Source organism: Muscardinus avellanarius (assembly GCF_963383645.1).
Source record: "Muscardinus avellanarius genome assembly, chromosome: 9".
NCBI classification, from domain to species: domain Eukaryota; kingdom Metazoa; phylum Chordata; class Mammalia; order Rodentia; family Gliridae; genus Muscardinus; species Muscardinus avellanarius.
The window spans coordinates 49,262,440-49,279,168 of NC_137795.1; the positions used below are offsets into that span (position 1 = coordinate 49,262,440).

At 42.6% G+C, this 16,729-nt stretch overlaps 1 protein-coding gene across 1 annotated transcript in view; it reads left to right on the forward strand.

Annotated features, from left to right (window-relative positions):
- Positions 1 to 4,114: 4,114 nt before the first annotated feature.
- Positions 4,115 to 16,729, forward strand: part of RSBN1L (round spermatid basic protein 1 like) — a gene marked incomplete at both ends in the record, with an annotated part of 78,924 nt that continues 66,309 nt past the window's right edge. Inside the window, one exon of the mRNA XM_080701478.1 lies at positions 4,115 to 4,673. Coding sequence (XP_080557604.1) covers positions 4,115 to 4,673 — 559 coding nt within the window. The remainder of the gene's footprint in view (positions 4,674 to 16,729) is intronic.

The following is a 16,729-nucleotide window of genomic DNA, read 5'->3' on the forward strand; positions in this document are numbered from 1 at the left end:
GGACCACCATGCCCGGCAGAGGGCCTCCCTAAATTGCGGAGGCTGGCTGTGAATCTGTGATCCTCCTGCCTCAGCCTCCCAAGCACTAGCATTACAAGTGTGAGCCACCTTGTTCAGCTCTCCATCTCTTTTAGACTGATGAGATATGAGGGTAGACTGAGCTGCTGATTGGAAATCACTATTTGCAGGGAGTATGAGGTGTGGACATATGCTTGAATATGCTGGGTTAGGAACATGCGTGGTCTCATTTAGTGTGTTGGGTGAAGATGCTGAGGATGAGAAGAGGATGGAATCAGTCCTGGGGCTCTGAGGAGTCAGAATTCTAAATTTAGATCTGGCCTTCCAGATAATTATGAAAGGGGGTTTGTTAAGGTAGAATATATAAAAATATATATATTATATGGTACAAGGGATTGAACCCAGGGGCTTTCTACCCCAGGTTATACCCCCAGACCTATTTTATATTTTATTTGGAAACAGGGTCTCAAAGTTGCTGAGATCCTAAGTAGCTGAGGCTGGCTTTGAACTTGTGTGATCCTCCTGTCTCAGCCTGCCAAATACTGGGATTACAAACATGCGCCACCATGCCCGGCAAGTAGAGTATATTTTATGGGCCGGGCGTGGTGGCACACACTTGTAATCCCAGTATTTGGGAGGCAGAGACCAGATGATCGTGGTTCATGAACAGCCTCAGCTACTTTGTGGGGCCCTTCGCAACTCAGTGAGACCTTGTTTCAAAAAAAAAAAAAAAAAAAAAAAATAGGACTGAGGTTGTAGCTCAACGGTAGAATGCCCCTGGGTTTCATCCCTAGTGCTGCAAAAAAAAAAAAAAAAAATATATATATATATATATTTTATATAAGTTGGGTGTGGTGGTACACACATGTAATTCTTTTTCTTTAATTAAAATTTTTTTATTTCTTATTGGTGCATTATATTCACACCTGTAATTCTAATACTTGGGAGGTTGAGACAGGAGAATCACAGGTTCGAGGACAGCCTCAGCAAATAGAGAGACTCATCAATCTAGTGAGATGCTATTTCCAAATAAGAAAATTGTGCTGGGGGTGTAGCTCAAAGAAAGATTGCCTCTGGGTTCAATCTCCAAGACCACACATACACAAAAAAAGAATATATTTTATATAATAGTTTGCTATCTTGCTTTATAACATCTCAATATTTAAACAGGTGGTACATGGGCCTCCATAGCCTGGACTATTGTCTGGACTTAGCCAATTTAAGGCCAGGCCTGATAACAGTTTATTACATTGCAAAGAATAAAAAAGTCACACAGATGAGAATATACTTCAGCTGGGCCTTTAAAAAGTCAGATTTTACTTTGTTTGGTAGTATCTGCCTGTAATCCCAGTACTTGGGAGGCTGAAACAGGAGGTTAGCATGTTCTGGGCCAGCCTCAGAAATTTAGGGGGGCCCTCTGAAACTTGATGAGACTCTGTTTCAAAATAAAATAAGTTAGCTGGGCGTGGTGGTGCACGTTTGTAATTCCAGCATTCAGGAGCGGTTCACGGACAGCCTCAGATACTTGGGGAGGCTCTTTGCAACTCAGTGAGACCTGGTATCAAAATAAAGAATAAAAAATAGGGCTGGACGTGCAGCTCGGAGGTAGAATGCCTCTGAGTTCCATCTCCAGTACCTCTGAATGAATGAATAAATAAATAAATAAATAAAGCCATGCCGGGCGTGGTGGCGCACACTTGTAATCCCCACGCTTGGGGTGCTGAGACAGGAGGACTGCACAGGTTCGAAGTCAGTCTCAGCTACTTAGTGAGGCTCTCAGCAACTGAGACCCTGTTTCCAAATAAAATATAAAATAGATTTGGGAGTATAGCCAAGAGGTAAAAAAAAAAAAAAAAAAAAAAAAAAAAAAAAAAAAAAAGGCGCCCCTGGGTTCTACCCCCAGTACCAAAATAAAAACAAAAACAAAACAAAAACAACAAAAAACAAAAAGCCAGGTATAGTGGTACATGTTGTAATCCCAGTATTTTGGGGGCTAATACAGAAGGCTCACAGATTAAGGCCAGCCTTGGTAACTCAGTGAGACCCTGTTTCAAAATAAAAAGTAAGCCAGGCATGGTGACACATGTTTGTAATCCCAGCATTCGGGAGGCTGAGACAGAAGGATTGCGGTTAGAGGACAGCCTCAGCTACTACTTTATGAGGCCCTTTGCAACTCAGTGAGACGCTGTTTCAAAATAAAGAATAAAAAATAGGGCTGAGAGTGTAGCTCAGAGGTAGAATGCCCCCGGGGCTCCATCCCCAGTACTGGGGAAAACAAAATGAGGCTAGGTTATAGCTCAGAGGTAGAATGTCTCTGAGTTCAATCTCCAGCACCACAAACAAACAACAAACAAAAAACTCCCCCCAAAAAAGGTCAAGATTTTTCCAGACTTCAATGTGGAAATGAATGAGTGATACAAGTTTCCAGGTAGTACATGTATATAAAAGAAACTTCAGTCAACAATTAAGAAATTATTATTCTTTTCTGTCGGGTGTGTACTGGGATTTACAGGCATGTACCACCATACTGTACTTTCAGTGTGATTTTGAAAAGCTTGTTCATTATGGTAAAAGTTTAGAGCGTGGAAGGGACTTTACTGATCATGTAATCAAATGTACTCATTTAATAGAAAACAGCAGTCTTGACAGGTGAAGCAGCCTAATGTCACAATTCTAGTGAGTAGCAGATCATTTCCAGCCCTGTTTTCCTGTCTACTCTTTCACCAATGCTGCTATTTATGAAGATATCTGTTGCCACTCAATTCCAAGGGCAAAGTTTTCACTGTTTATGTATTAAAGGAATTCAGTATTTCATTACCTTTAAGAATCTGAGGCACCTAAGATTAAAAAATGTTAAATTCTGACTCCTCTCCCCAAACAAAATTCTAAAAAGAAGAAAATAAACAAAAAGAAAGACAGACAGAAAAAACAGAAGAGGAAAACAAGGAATTCCAACTTTCTGAGGTCAGGAGAATGGGTATTATTGAAAGGTTACTTTTAATTGTTTCTAGAAAGTAACAGGTAACCTAGGGCTTTTCTTAGAAATTAAAAAATTTTCCCTTACTGGTAGTCGTCTCCTGCGTTAACTACTTTCACTTTACACCCATCCCTTTGGCTTTGTGATCTCTTATTAGATCTAAGAGCCAAATTAAAACCATGCTCTTTGCCACAACAGTTAAAAATGTACTGCAACCCATCTCCCCAAATTCCTTATTCTTTAAGCTAAAAATCAAAACACACGTTTACAGAATATGGATCACTCAGGAAACCACACGAACAAGGAGAGAGAAACTTAAAAAAAATTCTTGCTTTTCAAACGTCTATAAATATCGCTAGCAGATTTTTCTTGGTGAGTTTAAGGTATGATTATATTAAAACTTTTAAGCGTTCATCCAGTCAGAACAATTTAAAAAGTCTCTATACCCAGGGGGAGTCTTACTTACCTTCAAGCTCGGAAGTAATCCTAAAGTCCCAGCTTTGCAGGAAATCATCTCCCTCAAATCATTAGAGTTCAGGATCTTAACAACAGTAACACATCTTGTTACCACATCAAAAGATTGTTAGCCCCTCCCACCAAAAACTACGGACTAACAGAAGAAAGGATTTAATTCTTGACAAAATTTTCTCCTCTGAGTTGAGCATCTCCGGAATACAGCTTTCGGAACGCGCAGAGGCAGGAAAGGACCAAAGGGGCCCCAGGGAAAAAGAGAAAGTGGTACAACGAAGACAAATTCTTCAGTCGCTACCGCAATCGGGGCCGAGTGTGGGGGTCCTGGGTGGGGTTCTTCCTAGACACGCACAGGGCACCTGAGTTCACGCGGGCGACAGCTGCAGGCCCTCCGAGGGAGTCTTCGCTGCTGCCCGCCGCACCCGGCGCGGCTCTGACCTCCAAAGCGAGTCCGCTCCGCTATCCCAACCCTTGGGTTTAGGTCCGCGCCTCTGATTGGTTCCCATATGGATCCCTCAGCACGGCTCGCCCAATGGAGGGCCAGGCCGGGGGCCCGGCCCCACCCCGCCCCTGCCCCGCCCCTGGCGGAGGGCCCGCCCCCTGCCCGCGCCGGGCCGCGGAGGAGAGTAAATACAACAGGAGCGCAAGATGGCGGCCCCGCCGAGCCCAGCGCACGGCGCCGCCGCCGCCGCCGCCTCGGCGGTCCCCGAGAAAGAGCCCTCCGGCAAGCTGCAGTCTTCCTCCCGGGACCCGTCGGGCTCTCTGTCCGCCAAGAAGATCCGGACGGAGGAGAAGAAGGCGCCGCGGAGAGTGAACGGAGAAGGGGGCAGCGGCGGCGGGACCGGCAGGCAGCTGCAGCCGCCGGCGGCACCTTCGCCTCAGAGCTACGGCAGCCCGGCCTCCTGGAGCTTCTCCGCGCTGCCCGCCGCGGCCTCCCCGTCCTCTTCTCGGAGCTGTTTCTCTTTCTCCGCCGGCCCGGCGGTCCCCTCCTCGGCCTCCGCTTCCTTGACCCCGCCGATGCCGCGCAAACTGCTGGTGCCGCCTCCGCTGCTGCACGCCCAGCCTCGCCACCTCCTGCCGCCCGCCGCCGCCGCGGCCGGCGCCAAGCCGCGCAGACCCAAGGACAAGCGCGAGAAGGAGAAGCGGAGGCACGGCGGCGGGGCGGCCCGCGAGGAGAACGGCGAGCTGAGGCCGCCGCCGCCGCGAGGTGGGCGCGGGGGAGGGGAGGCGCCGCGTGCGCGGGCTGCGGGCCCCGGGGGCAGGAAATGGAGCCCGTAATTTCGGCGGCGGAGAGGGGGACGGCCGCAACTCTGGTTTTCTCTATCATATGTGTACATTTTTAAATTTTCCTCCCGGCTGATGCGCTGCAGGATTTGTAGAAATTGGTCTGGAGGACCCTCCTAGGTGTGTGTCTGGCTGGGAAGGGAGATGGGCAGGAAACGTGATCTGGGAAGAGGAGGCTGAGGAAGGGTTTGGTGTTTAAAAGATGCTTGATGGATTACTAAACTGTTGAGACGTGATCGCAGGGATCCGTGTTTGTGACACAGCTCCCAACACCAGAAAATCCTGTCAAAAAAAAAAAAAAAAAAGAGGGGGGTGTGGAGAGCATTTGGCGTCAGCTGGAGGCCAGCAGAGGCCCGAGCATTTCATCCCTATTAGGGAAATGAGGTAGTGTGCAGAGCCCCAAGTGTGCTGTTTCATAAGGTACCCACCCTCCTCTCCGCCCCATATTCTTAAGTGTTCTGAGTGGTCTTATTTGAAATACCACCTTTCGGGAGAATTTTCAGCCATATTCTTTTTTTCCTGTAGCAGATGATAAAATTGGGAGCTTTGACGTGTTTGGATCAAGACCAAGAGGCTGCAAAATGTTTTAGCGTGAGAAAAAGGCAAATTCTTAAGCGCTCTTTTTCAGACAGTTTTGTTTTGAAATGTAGGCTAGTCGTAGGATTTTTCAGATGGTATTTCTCTAAACTAGGTGGTCCTACCTGTTTAGCCTGGGATACATAATGATCTGATAGTAGTGCTGCACGGACGGGCTGGAATTTAGGTCTTTGTGGCCACAAACTAAAAGCTCGTAATGATCTTTCTGTACATTGCTACAGTGTTGTGAAATAAAGTCTTTTTGTTTTATTTGTGTTTTAGGAAAAAATATGAAATGCCAAGCAGTTTTAACATTTCTGATCTAATGCTAGTTAGATCAGAAAAGGTTCTCGGTTTGAATTACAATGGCTTTTTCACAATTAAAAACATTGCTACACGAGTTGGTAGTAACAGTGTTACTCTTTCCTTGATTTTTTTTTTTTAATTTTATTTGCCGTAGCAAAGCTTAAGGTAGCAAAGCGTTGACTTATAAGCAAGCCTGGTGTCGAATGTACTCTGCTGGTGTATGCAATCGAAAGAGCTCTCAGGTTTGGAGAACGTGGAGTCTACAAAAGTGGTTTTGAGGATGGAATTTATAACCCTCATACATAGGAATTTTAGGTGGTTAGTATTTTAAAGCTATTTGTTCTAACGGTTAAATATAAATATTTTAAGTTCTAAGTGCCTGGAAGTCTATCCATATGCAGCTTGATATCAGTCTTATTGGTATGCAAACTGCATTTGTTCTGTATGAGTTCTGTGAGGAAGTGAATATGGGCATTGGAATGGCTGAAAATAGTCTTTGTGTGTGTTTGTGTGTGTGTGAGGGGTGGGGTACTGGAGATTGAACCCAGGGGCATTCTACCACTGACCTACACCTCTAACCCTATTTTATTTTTGATTTTGAAACAGGGTTTTGTTAGGTTGATGAGAGACTTAACTACTTGCTGGGGATGTCCATGAACCTGTGGTCCTCCTCTCTCAGCCTCCCAAGTACTAGGATTGCAGATGTGTGCCACCACGCCCGGCTTAGACATTTTAAAAAAATCAATTCTGACTTAAAATATTGAGTACACAAATAGCCTTTGAGGTGAGGTGGCTGTTGAAAACAGGTGCAGTGGCCTAGGTTGTAATCCAGTACTTGGGGAGGCTAAGGCAGCAAGGTTGAGGCCAGCCTAAACATTTTATCCAGACTCTTTTTCAAAAATAAAAGAACTGGCGAGGTAACTGAGAGGCAGAATACTTGCCTATCTTGTGCCAGACCCTGGTTTTAATCCCCAGTATCAAAGAGAAAAAAGAGTGGAATTTCTGTGAAAGAGAAATTTTAATACTTTCTTAAGTTACATTTAGAATCTTCCTTTTGAGAGAAGTACATTTTACATTTTTAAGTCTAAATATAAGTAGTGATAGCTTTTATATTAAAATGTGGGGAAGATGGTTTCTCATGATTGTGTAGGTTTTTTTTTTTAAGAAATGGTAAATATTAACACCTTTGTACTTTTTTTTTTTTTTTTTTTTGCGGTACTGAGGATGCAGAACCCAGGAGTATTCTACCTCTGAGCTACACTTCCAGCCCTATTTTTTCTTTTTTCTTTTTGAAATAGGGTCTCACTGAGTTGCAGAGGGCCTCACTAAGTAGCTGAGGCTGTCTATGAACTGGGATCCTCCTGTCTCAGCCTCCCGAATGCTGGGCTTACAAGTGTGCATAACCATGCCCAGCTACTTTTGTACTTTTTGTGGGGGACAGAAATACTGTTTTGTTGAGAAAAAGCTAAAAATCAGAAAAATTGCTTTTTAAATATTTTGAGGGTAAATTGTTATTTATTTATTTATTTATTTGATTGGGAATGAAACCCAGGGGCCTTCTACCTCTCAGTTACACTTCCAGTCCTATTTTATTTTTTATTTTTCTTTGGAAGCAGGGTCTCACTAAGTTGCAGAGGGCTTCACTGAATTTATGAGACTGGCTATGAACCTGCGATCCTCCTGTCTCAGCCCCCAAGTACTGGGATTATAATTACAACAATGTACCACCACTCCCATCTGAGGATAAATTTTTAAGGATGAAATGTTTTCCCCCTAAACTTGTGAAATAATATCCCTTTAAAGTTTGGATTTAGTGAATTAAGAAATTGTGGTTTTAGCTGGATATGGTTGCACAAGCCTTTAATTCCAGTATTTGGGAGGCTGAGACAGAAGGGTTGCAGGCTGGAGTCTAGCACAAGTTAACTAACTTGAGTGAGACCCTCAATAACATAGCAAGATCCTATTTCAAAATAATTAAAAAGGGCATGGAGCCTGGAGTTAGAAAGTCCCTGGGCTTCTGGGTTTAATCCCTAGTATAAAAAAAAAAGTGTTTTTTTTTAAATAGCATGATTACACATGTGCCTTTATTATAGATATAATTTTCAAATATACAAGTCCTAATTTGTAATACAGTGCTCATTTCTTTGTGCCTTTTGTACAAATTATAGTAAATGGATGACCAAGTCACTGTTGTTTTAGGCATCCTCCCTCTCTCTCTCTCTCTTTCTCTCTCTCTCTTCAGTACTGGGGATGGAACCCAGGCGTATTCTGTCTACAAGCTAGACCCAACCCTATTTTTTTTTTTAATTCTTTATTTTTAAACAGGATCTTATTGAGTTGCAAAGGATCTCACTAAGTAGCTGAGGCTGTCCACGAACCGCGATCTCCTATCTCAGCCTCCTGAATGCTGAGATTACAAGTGTTCGCCATTATGCCCAGCTTCATATATCTCTTTTTAAAAATGTTGCCCCAAGTTGGCTGTACATAGTTCAGTAACACCTCAATTATCATAGTTCATTGATTGAACAGTCTGAACCAATGTGGGCTATAAAGACACTTAAAGAAAATAGATTCTCTCTCAACAAAACCAAAAGGACATACACAGCCCCCAGAAGATTTAGCCACTCCCAACTCCATTATACAAGCTCCTGTATCTATTTTTTTTTAAGTCTTTAGAAAGCGGGGTGTGGTGGTGCATGTTTATAATCTCATTACTTGGGAGGCTGAGACAGGAGGATCACAGGTTCACAGCCAGCCTCAGCAACTTAGACTTAGTGAGGCCCTCTGTAACTTAATGAACCCTGTTTCAAAATAAAAAATAGGGCTGGGGGTATAGCTCAGAGAAAGAATGCCCCTGGGTTCAGTCCCCAGTACTGCAATATATATAATTTCTTAGAACTTCTTTATTTTTACACTGACTATCATTCCAACAGAACGTATTGATACTAAATGAAAGTTTGTATATGAAAGGGCTTTGCAAGGTATTTAGTAAATGTTGAGTTTACAGCATAGTTTTTATTTTATTTTTTGTGGTACTGGGAATTGAACCTGTGGCATTCTATCACTAAGCTATATCCCCAGCCCTATTTTATTATTTATTATTTATTTATTTTTGTGGCCCTGGGGATTGAACCTAGGGGCATTCTACCTCCAAGCTACACCCCCAGCCCTATTTTTTTATTCTTTTCTTATGAAATGGGGTCTTACTAAGTTGTGGAGGTCCTTACTAAGTTGCTGAGGATGGCCGCAAACCTGTGAGTCTCCTGTCTCAGCCTCCTGAGTACTAGGATTACAAGCATGTACAACCGTGCCTGGCACCAGCCCCATTTTATTTTTTTTATTTTTTTGGTGATACTGGGATGGAACCCAGGGACTTTCTACCTCCAGCATACACTCCCAGACTTATTTTATACTTTATTTGGAAACAGGGTCTCACTAAGTTGCTGAGAGCCTCACTAAGTAGCTGAGGCTGGCTTCGAACCCGCATGATCCTCCTGGCTCAGCCTCCCAGGTACTGGGATTACAAGCATGCACCACCATCCCCGGCTCTGTTTTATTTTTAATATTGAAACAAGGTCTTGCTAAGTTGCTGAGGCTGGTCTTGAACCTGTGATCCTCTTGTCTCAGTCTCTCAAATATTGGAATTATGGGCATGTGTCACCATGCCCGACTGGCTTTAAATTTTTTTAAATCCAAAGCAAATTAAAAGATGAGTCAATTCTGATAGAGGAAGGATCATTGACAGTAAAATTGAAGGCTAGAAGGGATGAACAGGAGAATTTTAAACGCATGCTAGCCTAAGTCCATTCAGTAACAGTGCCAGTGCCTTACGCACCTAAAATCCCTATGATCATTTGGTTATAATGCTGTAGTTGACATGAATGATAGTCTGAATCATCAAATAAAGATTATATTTGTTTCTCATAAAAAGAAAAAGTGCAGAAAATTTTAGATTTTTTTTTCCTTTGTGGTACTGGGGATTGAACCCAGGGGCATTCTGTCTCTAAGCTACATCCCCAGCCCTATTTTATTTTTTATTTTGAAACAGGAACTCATTGAGTTGTGGAGGGCCTCACTAAGTTGCTAAGGCTGGCTTTGAACCCATGATCCTCCTATCTCAGCCTCCCAAGTACTGCGATTACAGGCATGCACCACTATGCCTGGTTTAGATTCCTAAAACTGAAAAATAACCAGGTTTTGTTGCTTATAGAGGTAAGATACTGGAATTAATAGCACATTTTCTTGTAAGACTGAATAAATTGTTAAATTGAAAAATGTAGAAAGTAAAATGGATATGTACTGATCTGGGCGTGGCACATGCTTGTAATCTCAGTACTTTGGAGGCTGAGATGGGAAGACTGCAGCTTCAAAGCCAGCTTCAGCAATTTAGCAAGATTCCCAACACCCTACTGAGACCCTGTTTCAAAATAAAAAAATGAAAATGGCTGGGGTGTAGCTTAGAGGTAGAATGCCTTTTGGTTCAACCCCTGTGAAAGAGAGAGAGAGAGAGAGAGAGAGAGAGAGACAGACAGACAGACAGACAGACACACACACACACCCCAAAGGAAAAAAAAGGACATATTCAAGGTATCTAATATTTAAAATTATGGTAAAAACCAGCAAACATCATTAAATATTATGGTCCTTCAGTGGCTCCAATAACTAATAAAATATATATAACTCCTATAATTTTTATAATTTTTGCTTTTCCTCCCTATTTTTTAGAATGACCCTGTGAAGTATTTTAGAACAAAAGTCAGACCATTTTACTGAATTTGAAAGTATAGTTACAGAATTTAACTCTAATGAAAATAGAGGTTTTTCTTAGTAGCGAATAATTTGAAGTATATAAATATCTGATTTTGTGTGTGTGTGTGTGTGTGTGTGTGTGTGGTGCTGGGGATTGAACCCAGGAGCATTCTACTTCCCAGCTACAACCTAAGCCCATCTTAGTTTAAAAAAAATTTTTTTTTCCCTCCCGTGGGTCTGGGGATGGAACCCAGAGGCATTTGACCTCCGAGCTACACCCCCTGCCCAATTTTTTATTCTTTATTTTATTTTATTTTATTGAAGATTTAAAGAAGTTTATTAAAAAGGTAGAAATACAGAAAATAGAAATACAGCCCCATGCCAAAATGGCATGGGGGGGTGACTCGAAATGAATACACCACTATTCTTTATTTTGAAACAGGGTCTCACTGAGTTGCAGAGGGCCTCACTTAAGTAGCTGATGCTGTCTGTGAACTGTGATCCTCGGGTCTTAGCCTCCCGAATACTGGGATTACAAGCACTGGGATTACAAGCGTGTGCCACCACCCGCAGCTAGTTTTACATTTTGAAACAGTCTGGCTCAGTTCTGAAGGTTTGGCTAAATTGTTGAGGCTGGCCCTGAAACTGCAGTTGTCCTGTCTCAGCCTTCTAATCACTGGGATTACAGTCCTGTGCCACCACACGTGGCTAATATGAGTGATTTTTAAGGGCTGATTTTTTTCAGCTACACTTTCCTCCATCTTTCTGATAGTCACAATATTAAGTGAAATTTGTATTTAGCATTTTCATCTACCAAATATTTTTGTCACTGCTGAGTGAATATTTGACTGATTTCATTTTCTTGTGTAACCTTTTGTTTCTTATGCCTCTTTATTTTCCTTTGTTGGTTTCCTTCGGCAAAATCTTACCATATGCCGCCAGCAGCTCTATAAAATGCTTGTCAGGCCAGGCTTGGTGGTGCATGCTTGTAACTTGGGAGACTGAGACACGAAGATCATAGGTTTGCAGCCGGCCCCAGCAACCTCATGAGCAACTTCTGAGACCGTTTCCAAATAAAGAAAACAAAGTAGGTCTGGGGATATACCCAGAGGTAGAATGCCTCTGAGTTTAATTCCTAGTACCACAAAAATAAATAGATACTTAGATACATATATACATAAAATTCTCAGTACAGTTATCCCCATGAGAAAGCTGTCAGATAACTTAGCAGTTTCGTTTGCTCATGCAGACATCCCTGCTGTAGCTGCTCTTCCTGCTTCTGTCGAGATTGTTTTCTCCCGAGGCCTGCTTCATAAATATCACCTTGGGACTTTTCTTAGCTGACTGACATTCTGGGAATTTCTTTTATTTCTGTTGAAGTCCCTTTTTTTCTGGATCTCATGCCTTCCTTTTGGTTTATTCCCTAATTTTTTTTTTTTTCTTTTTCTACTAGTAGTATGTGAAAGGGTGTGTGAGAAGTATATTTTTACCATCACACTTGACTCTGGCTGTTGAGAGATTACTATATTGGAAATTGCTTTCCCTCTAAAGTTGGAAGGTGTTGCACCGCATGGTATCTGCACTCAGCGGTTCTTCCTGCCGGTGTGTTCAAAGGACAGTGCGATAGAAATTCAGTATCTAGCATCGTTGGTTTTCTTTGCTTTGTGCATGTTAAACCTGGTATTTCTATTGATACACTATAAAAAAATAAAGTTGGAAGGTGGCTTTTTATTACTGCCTGGTTTCCAGTTTTGATGTTGAGAAATCTGATCTCTAAAGATTTGTTTATTCTATCTGGGATATTTTATTCTTTTCACTGGATTTTAAGATTTTGGCTTTAACTTTTTTTTATGATTGTTTCTGGTGTTTGATTCTATAGTGTATAGTATTTGATTCCTTTTTCACGGCTCTTTTTATCTCTTCAAGGATGTTATAGTTTCTTTGAAATGTTATGTTTTCTGCATTGTTTTTGGTTCCTCTAATTTTGTTTCTGCTTGTTTTGACCTTTTAGTTAGAGCCTTTCTTTAGCTCTGTGTTATCCTTAACAGTTTTTTTTTTTATATTTAAGAGAATATGATCAAAATTGGTTGAAAGCTCACAGACGTGCATGAGCAGGGCTTAGCGACTGATGGGCTCCCATGTTTTTTATGTTTGTTTTCTCTGGGTTGTGTGAAAGACTTTCAGTTTCTTTAGATAAATGTTCTTCATTTTTCTGTGTGTGTGTGGGTGGAATGATGGAGACAGAGGAGGAGCATTTTAGTCACTCAGGACTGCCATAATAAAATACTATAGGCTGGGTAGCTTAGACAACAGAAATATGTTTCTGGGAGCTGGAAGCCTGTGACAAGTGTGCTCCCACTGTTGGGTTCTGGAAAGAGCTCTTTTCCTGGCTTGCAGATGCTTTTTTTTTTTTAAAGGTACGGAGTAGCCAGGCCTGGTGGCGCACGCTTGTAATCCCTGTGCTTGGGAGGCCGAGACAGGAGGATCGCACAGGTTGGAAGCCAGCCTCAGCTACTTAGTGAGGCTCTCAGCAACTTAGTGAGACCCTGTTTCCAAATAAAGTATAAATAGGTCTGGGAGTATAGCCCGGAGATAGAAAGCCTCTGGGTTCTACCCCCAGTACCACCAAAATAAAATAAAATAAAATAAAGGTACTGAGTATTGAACACGGTAATTCAATCTGTGAGCTACCCCAACCCTTTTTATTTTTTATTGCAAAACAGTGTCTCACTAGTGTGTGTGTGTGTGTGTGTGTGTGTGTGTGTGGTACTGAGGGTGGAACTCGGACTTTTCTACCTCTGGGCTATATTCTCACCAAGTTGCTGAGAGCCTCACTCGGACTTTTCTGCCTCTGGGCTATATTCTCACCAAGTTGCTGAGAGCCTCACTAAGTAGCTGAGGCTGGCTTCAAACCTGTGCGATCCTCCTGTCTCGGCCTCCCAAGCACTAGGATTACAAACATGCACCACCACACCTGGCTTTCATGTTTTATTTTATTTATTTAATTAATTTATTTTTTGAGGTACTTGGGGATTGAACTCAGGGGCATTCTACCTTTGAGCTATAAACCCACCCCTATTTTTTATTCTTTATTTCGAAAAAGGGTCTCACTAAGTTGCAAAGGGCCTCACTAAGTAGTAGTAGCTGAGGCTTCCATGAACCATGATCCTCCTGTCTCAGCCTCCCAAATGCTGGGACTACAAGGGTACGCCACCATGCCTGGCTCTACTTAGTTTTATTTTTTATGCCCTTGGAATTTTAAAGCATATTCTAGAAATGTATCATTTCACTTAAAAACAATCAGGAGTAAATTTTTTTTCATTACATGACTAATGCTTAAAATGTTTAGCATTGTATATGTATATATGAAAGAATGAGAGCCAGGCATGGTGGCGCATGCTTGTAGTCCCAGCTACTTAGGAGGCGGAGGCAGGGGGATCACTTGAGCCCAGGAGTTTGCCAGCCTGGGCAACCATGACACAATAACAATTAAAAAAAGTGAGATTCCCCATCTATCCCAGCCTATCACTAATTTGATATCTCTCCAATGTCTGTCTGTCTGTCTTTCTTTCTTTCTTTCTTTCTTTCTTTCTTTCTTTCTTTCTTTCTTTTTTTCTTTCTTTCTTTCTTTTTGGTGGTACTGGGGGTGGAACCCAGGGGCTTACTTTGGGCTATACACCCAGACCTATTTTCTATTTTATTCGGAAACAAGATCTCACTAAGTTGTTGAGAGCCTCACTAAGTAGCTGAGGCTGGCTTCCTCCTGTCTCAGCCTCCCAAGTGCAGGGATTACAAGCATGTGCCACCACACATCTCCAGAGATCTCCAGTGTTTTTCTGCCCTATACTATAATTAATTTGATGTTCTCTCTCTCTCTCTCTCTCTCTCTCTCTCTCTCTCTCTCTCTCTCCCCCCCTCTCTCTCTCCCTCTCTCTCTCCCTCTCCCTCTCCCTCTCCCTCTCCCTCTCCCTCTCCCTCTCTCTCCCCCTCCTTCTCCTTCCTTCCCTCCCTTCCCCCCTTCCCTCTCTCCCCCACTTCTCTTCTTATTTTTAGGTTAGTTCTGTGTGTGTGTGTGGGGGGGGGGGAGGGTACTGGGGATTGAACCAAGGAGCATTCTATCTCCAAGCTACAATACAACCCCAGCCCTTTTTATTTATTTATTTATTTTTTTGGTGGTACTAGGGGTGGAACCCAGGGGCTTTCTACTTCCGGACTATACTCCCAGACCTATTTTATATTTTATTTGGAAACAGGGTCTCACTAAGTTGCTGAGAGCCTCACTAAGTAGCCGAGGCTGGCTTTGAACCTGCGCGATCCTCCTGTCTCCGCCTCCCAAGCGCGGGGATTACAAGCGTGCGCCACCACGCCCGGCCGGCCCTTTTTATTTTTGAAATGGGGTCTTGCAAGGTTGCTGAGAGTCTTTGTTGCTGAGGCTTTCCTGGAACTTGGAATCCTCCTGTCTCAGCCTCCCAAGTACTGTGATCTGCCCACCTTGATTAGCTCTTTTTAAAATACTATTTAAAAAAATTTTTGTAAAGTATGCGTAATATATTAGTGTTCTTCAGGGAGACAGAGCCAATAGGACATGTGTGTGATTTGTTAAGGGACTGGCCCTCTCAGTTGTGGAGGCTGAAAAGCTGCACGGTCTGCTGCGCTGGTCCCCAAGCCTGAGCTCTGGTGGTGGTGTGGGGTGGACCGAGGGGAAAGACGCTGGTGGTGTGAGTCCAGGTTGAATTGTGAGGCCCCAGAATCAGGAGTACCAACGTCTGTGGCTAGAAGGTGATGGCTCCGTTCAAGCAGAGAGCAGTTTTTCTCTCTTGGCTTTTTTGTTCTATTAGGGCTTTCCACACTAATTGAGTAATGCCTGTCCACATCAGTGAGGGCAGCTAGCTTTTACTCTAATCAGTAGATTCAAATGCTAATTCTCCCAGAAACAGCCCCAGACACACCTACAAATAATGTTTTTCTATTTTTTGTTTCTAATTTTTGTTTTATAATGGTGCTGGGGGTTGAACCCCAAGGAAGATTCCACGTCTGAGCTACATCCCCAGCCCTATTTTACTTTTTATAAGGAAACATGGTCTTGCTAAGTGGCTGAGAGCCTTACTAAGTTGCCAAAGCTGGCCTCAAACTTGGAATCCTTCTGTTTCAGCCTCCCAGGGACTCAGATTACAGGCGTTTAGCCTGGCAGAAGTAATGTTTTAATAGTTACCTGGGCACCTCTTTATTTCAGTCAAGTTGACACATAAACTAACCGTCACACATAAAAATTTATCATTTTAACCAAAAAAAATTTTTTTTTGGTGGTACTGGGGATGGAACCCAGGGGCCTTCTCTTCTATCTCCGGGCTACACTCCCAGACCTATTTTATATTTTTTATTTGGAAACAGGGTCTCTTAAGCCAGTGGTAGCTGGAAACTGTGCGATCCTCCTGTCTCAGCCTCCCAAGCGTGGGTTTTACAAGCATGCACCACCATGCTTAGCTAACCAAAAAAAAATGTTTAAACTGAGAATTGAACCCAGGGCCATTCCACCTCTGAGCTATACTCTAGCCCCTTTTTTATTTTTTATTTAAATTTGATTTTGGTATTTGGGATTGAAGTCAGAGGCATTCTACCTCCGAGCTATACCTCCAGACCAATTTTATTTTTTAATTGGAAATGGTCTCATTAAGTTGTGGAGAGCCTCATTAAGTAGCTGAGGCTGCCTGCGAATCTGCCATTCTCCCGTTTCTGCTTCCCACTTCTGGGATTACAGGCATGTGTCCCCACCACACCCAGCTATTTTCATTTTTGAAACAAAGTCTTCATAGGTTGCTGAAAGTCTCCCTGCATTGTTGAGGCTGTCCTTGAACCTGCAGACCTCCTGTGTCAGCCTCCCAAGTACTGGACTTAACGGTGTGTATCACCATGCCCAGTCATTTTAGCCATTTTTAAGCATATAGTTTGTGGCATTTACATTGTCATGCAATATTGCATCCAACTCCAGAACTTTTTTTCCCTTATCTTCCCAAACTGAAACTTCATACTCATTAAAGAATAACTCCTCATTTCTCCCTCCCCTCATTCCCTGGAAACTATCATTCTACTTTCTCTGAATTTGACTACTCTTAGTACCTCATTTAGAAGTGGAATCATAAGGAATTTGTTCTTTTTTGACTTTATTTCACTTAGCATAATATATTTAAGGTTTAGCTATGTGGTATTATGTGTCAGAATTTCCCTTTCTGAGGTGGGGAATAGAGAAATTTCCCTAATGTATGTCATGTATATTTACAAACATATCAAAGTCAATCAATAAGCCAAACATGAGAAGGAAGGGAGAGGGGAGGGAATGGGGTGGGAATT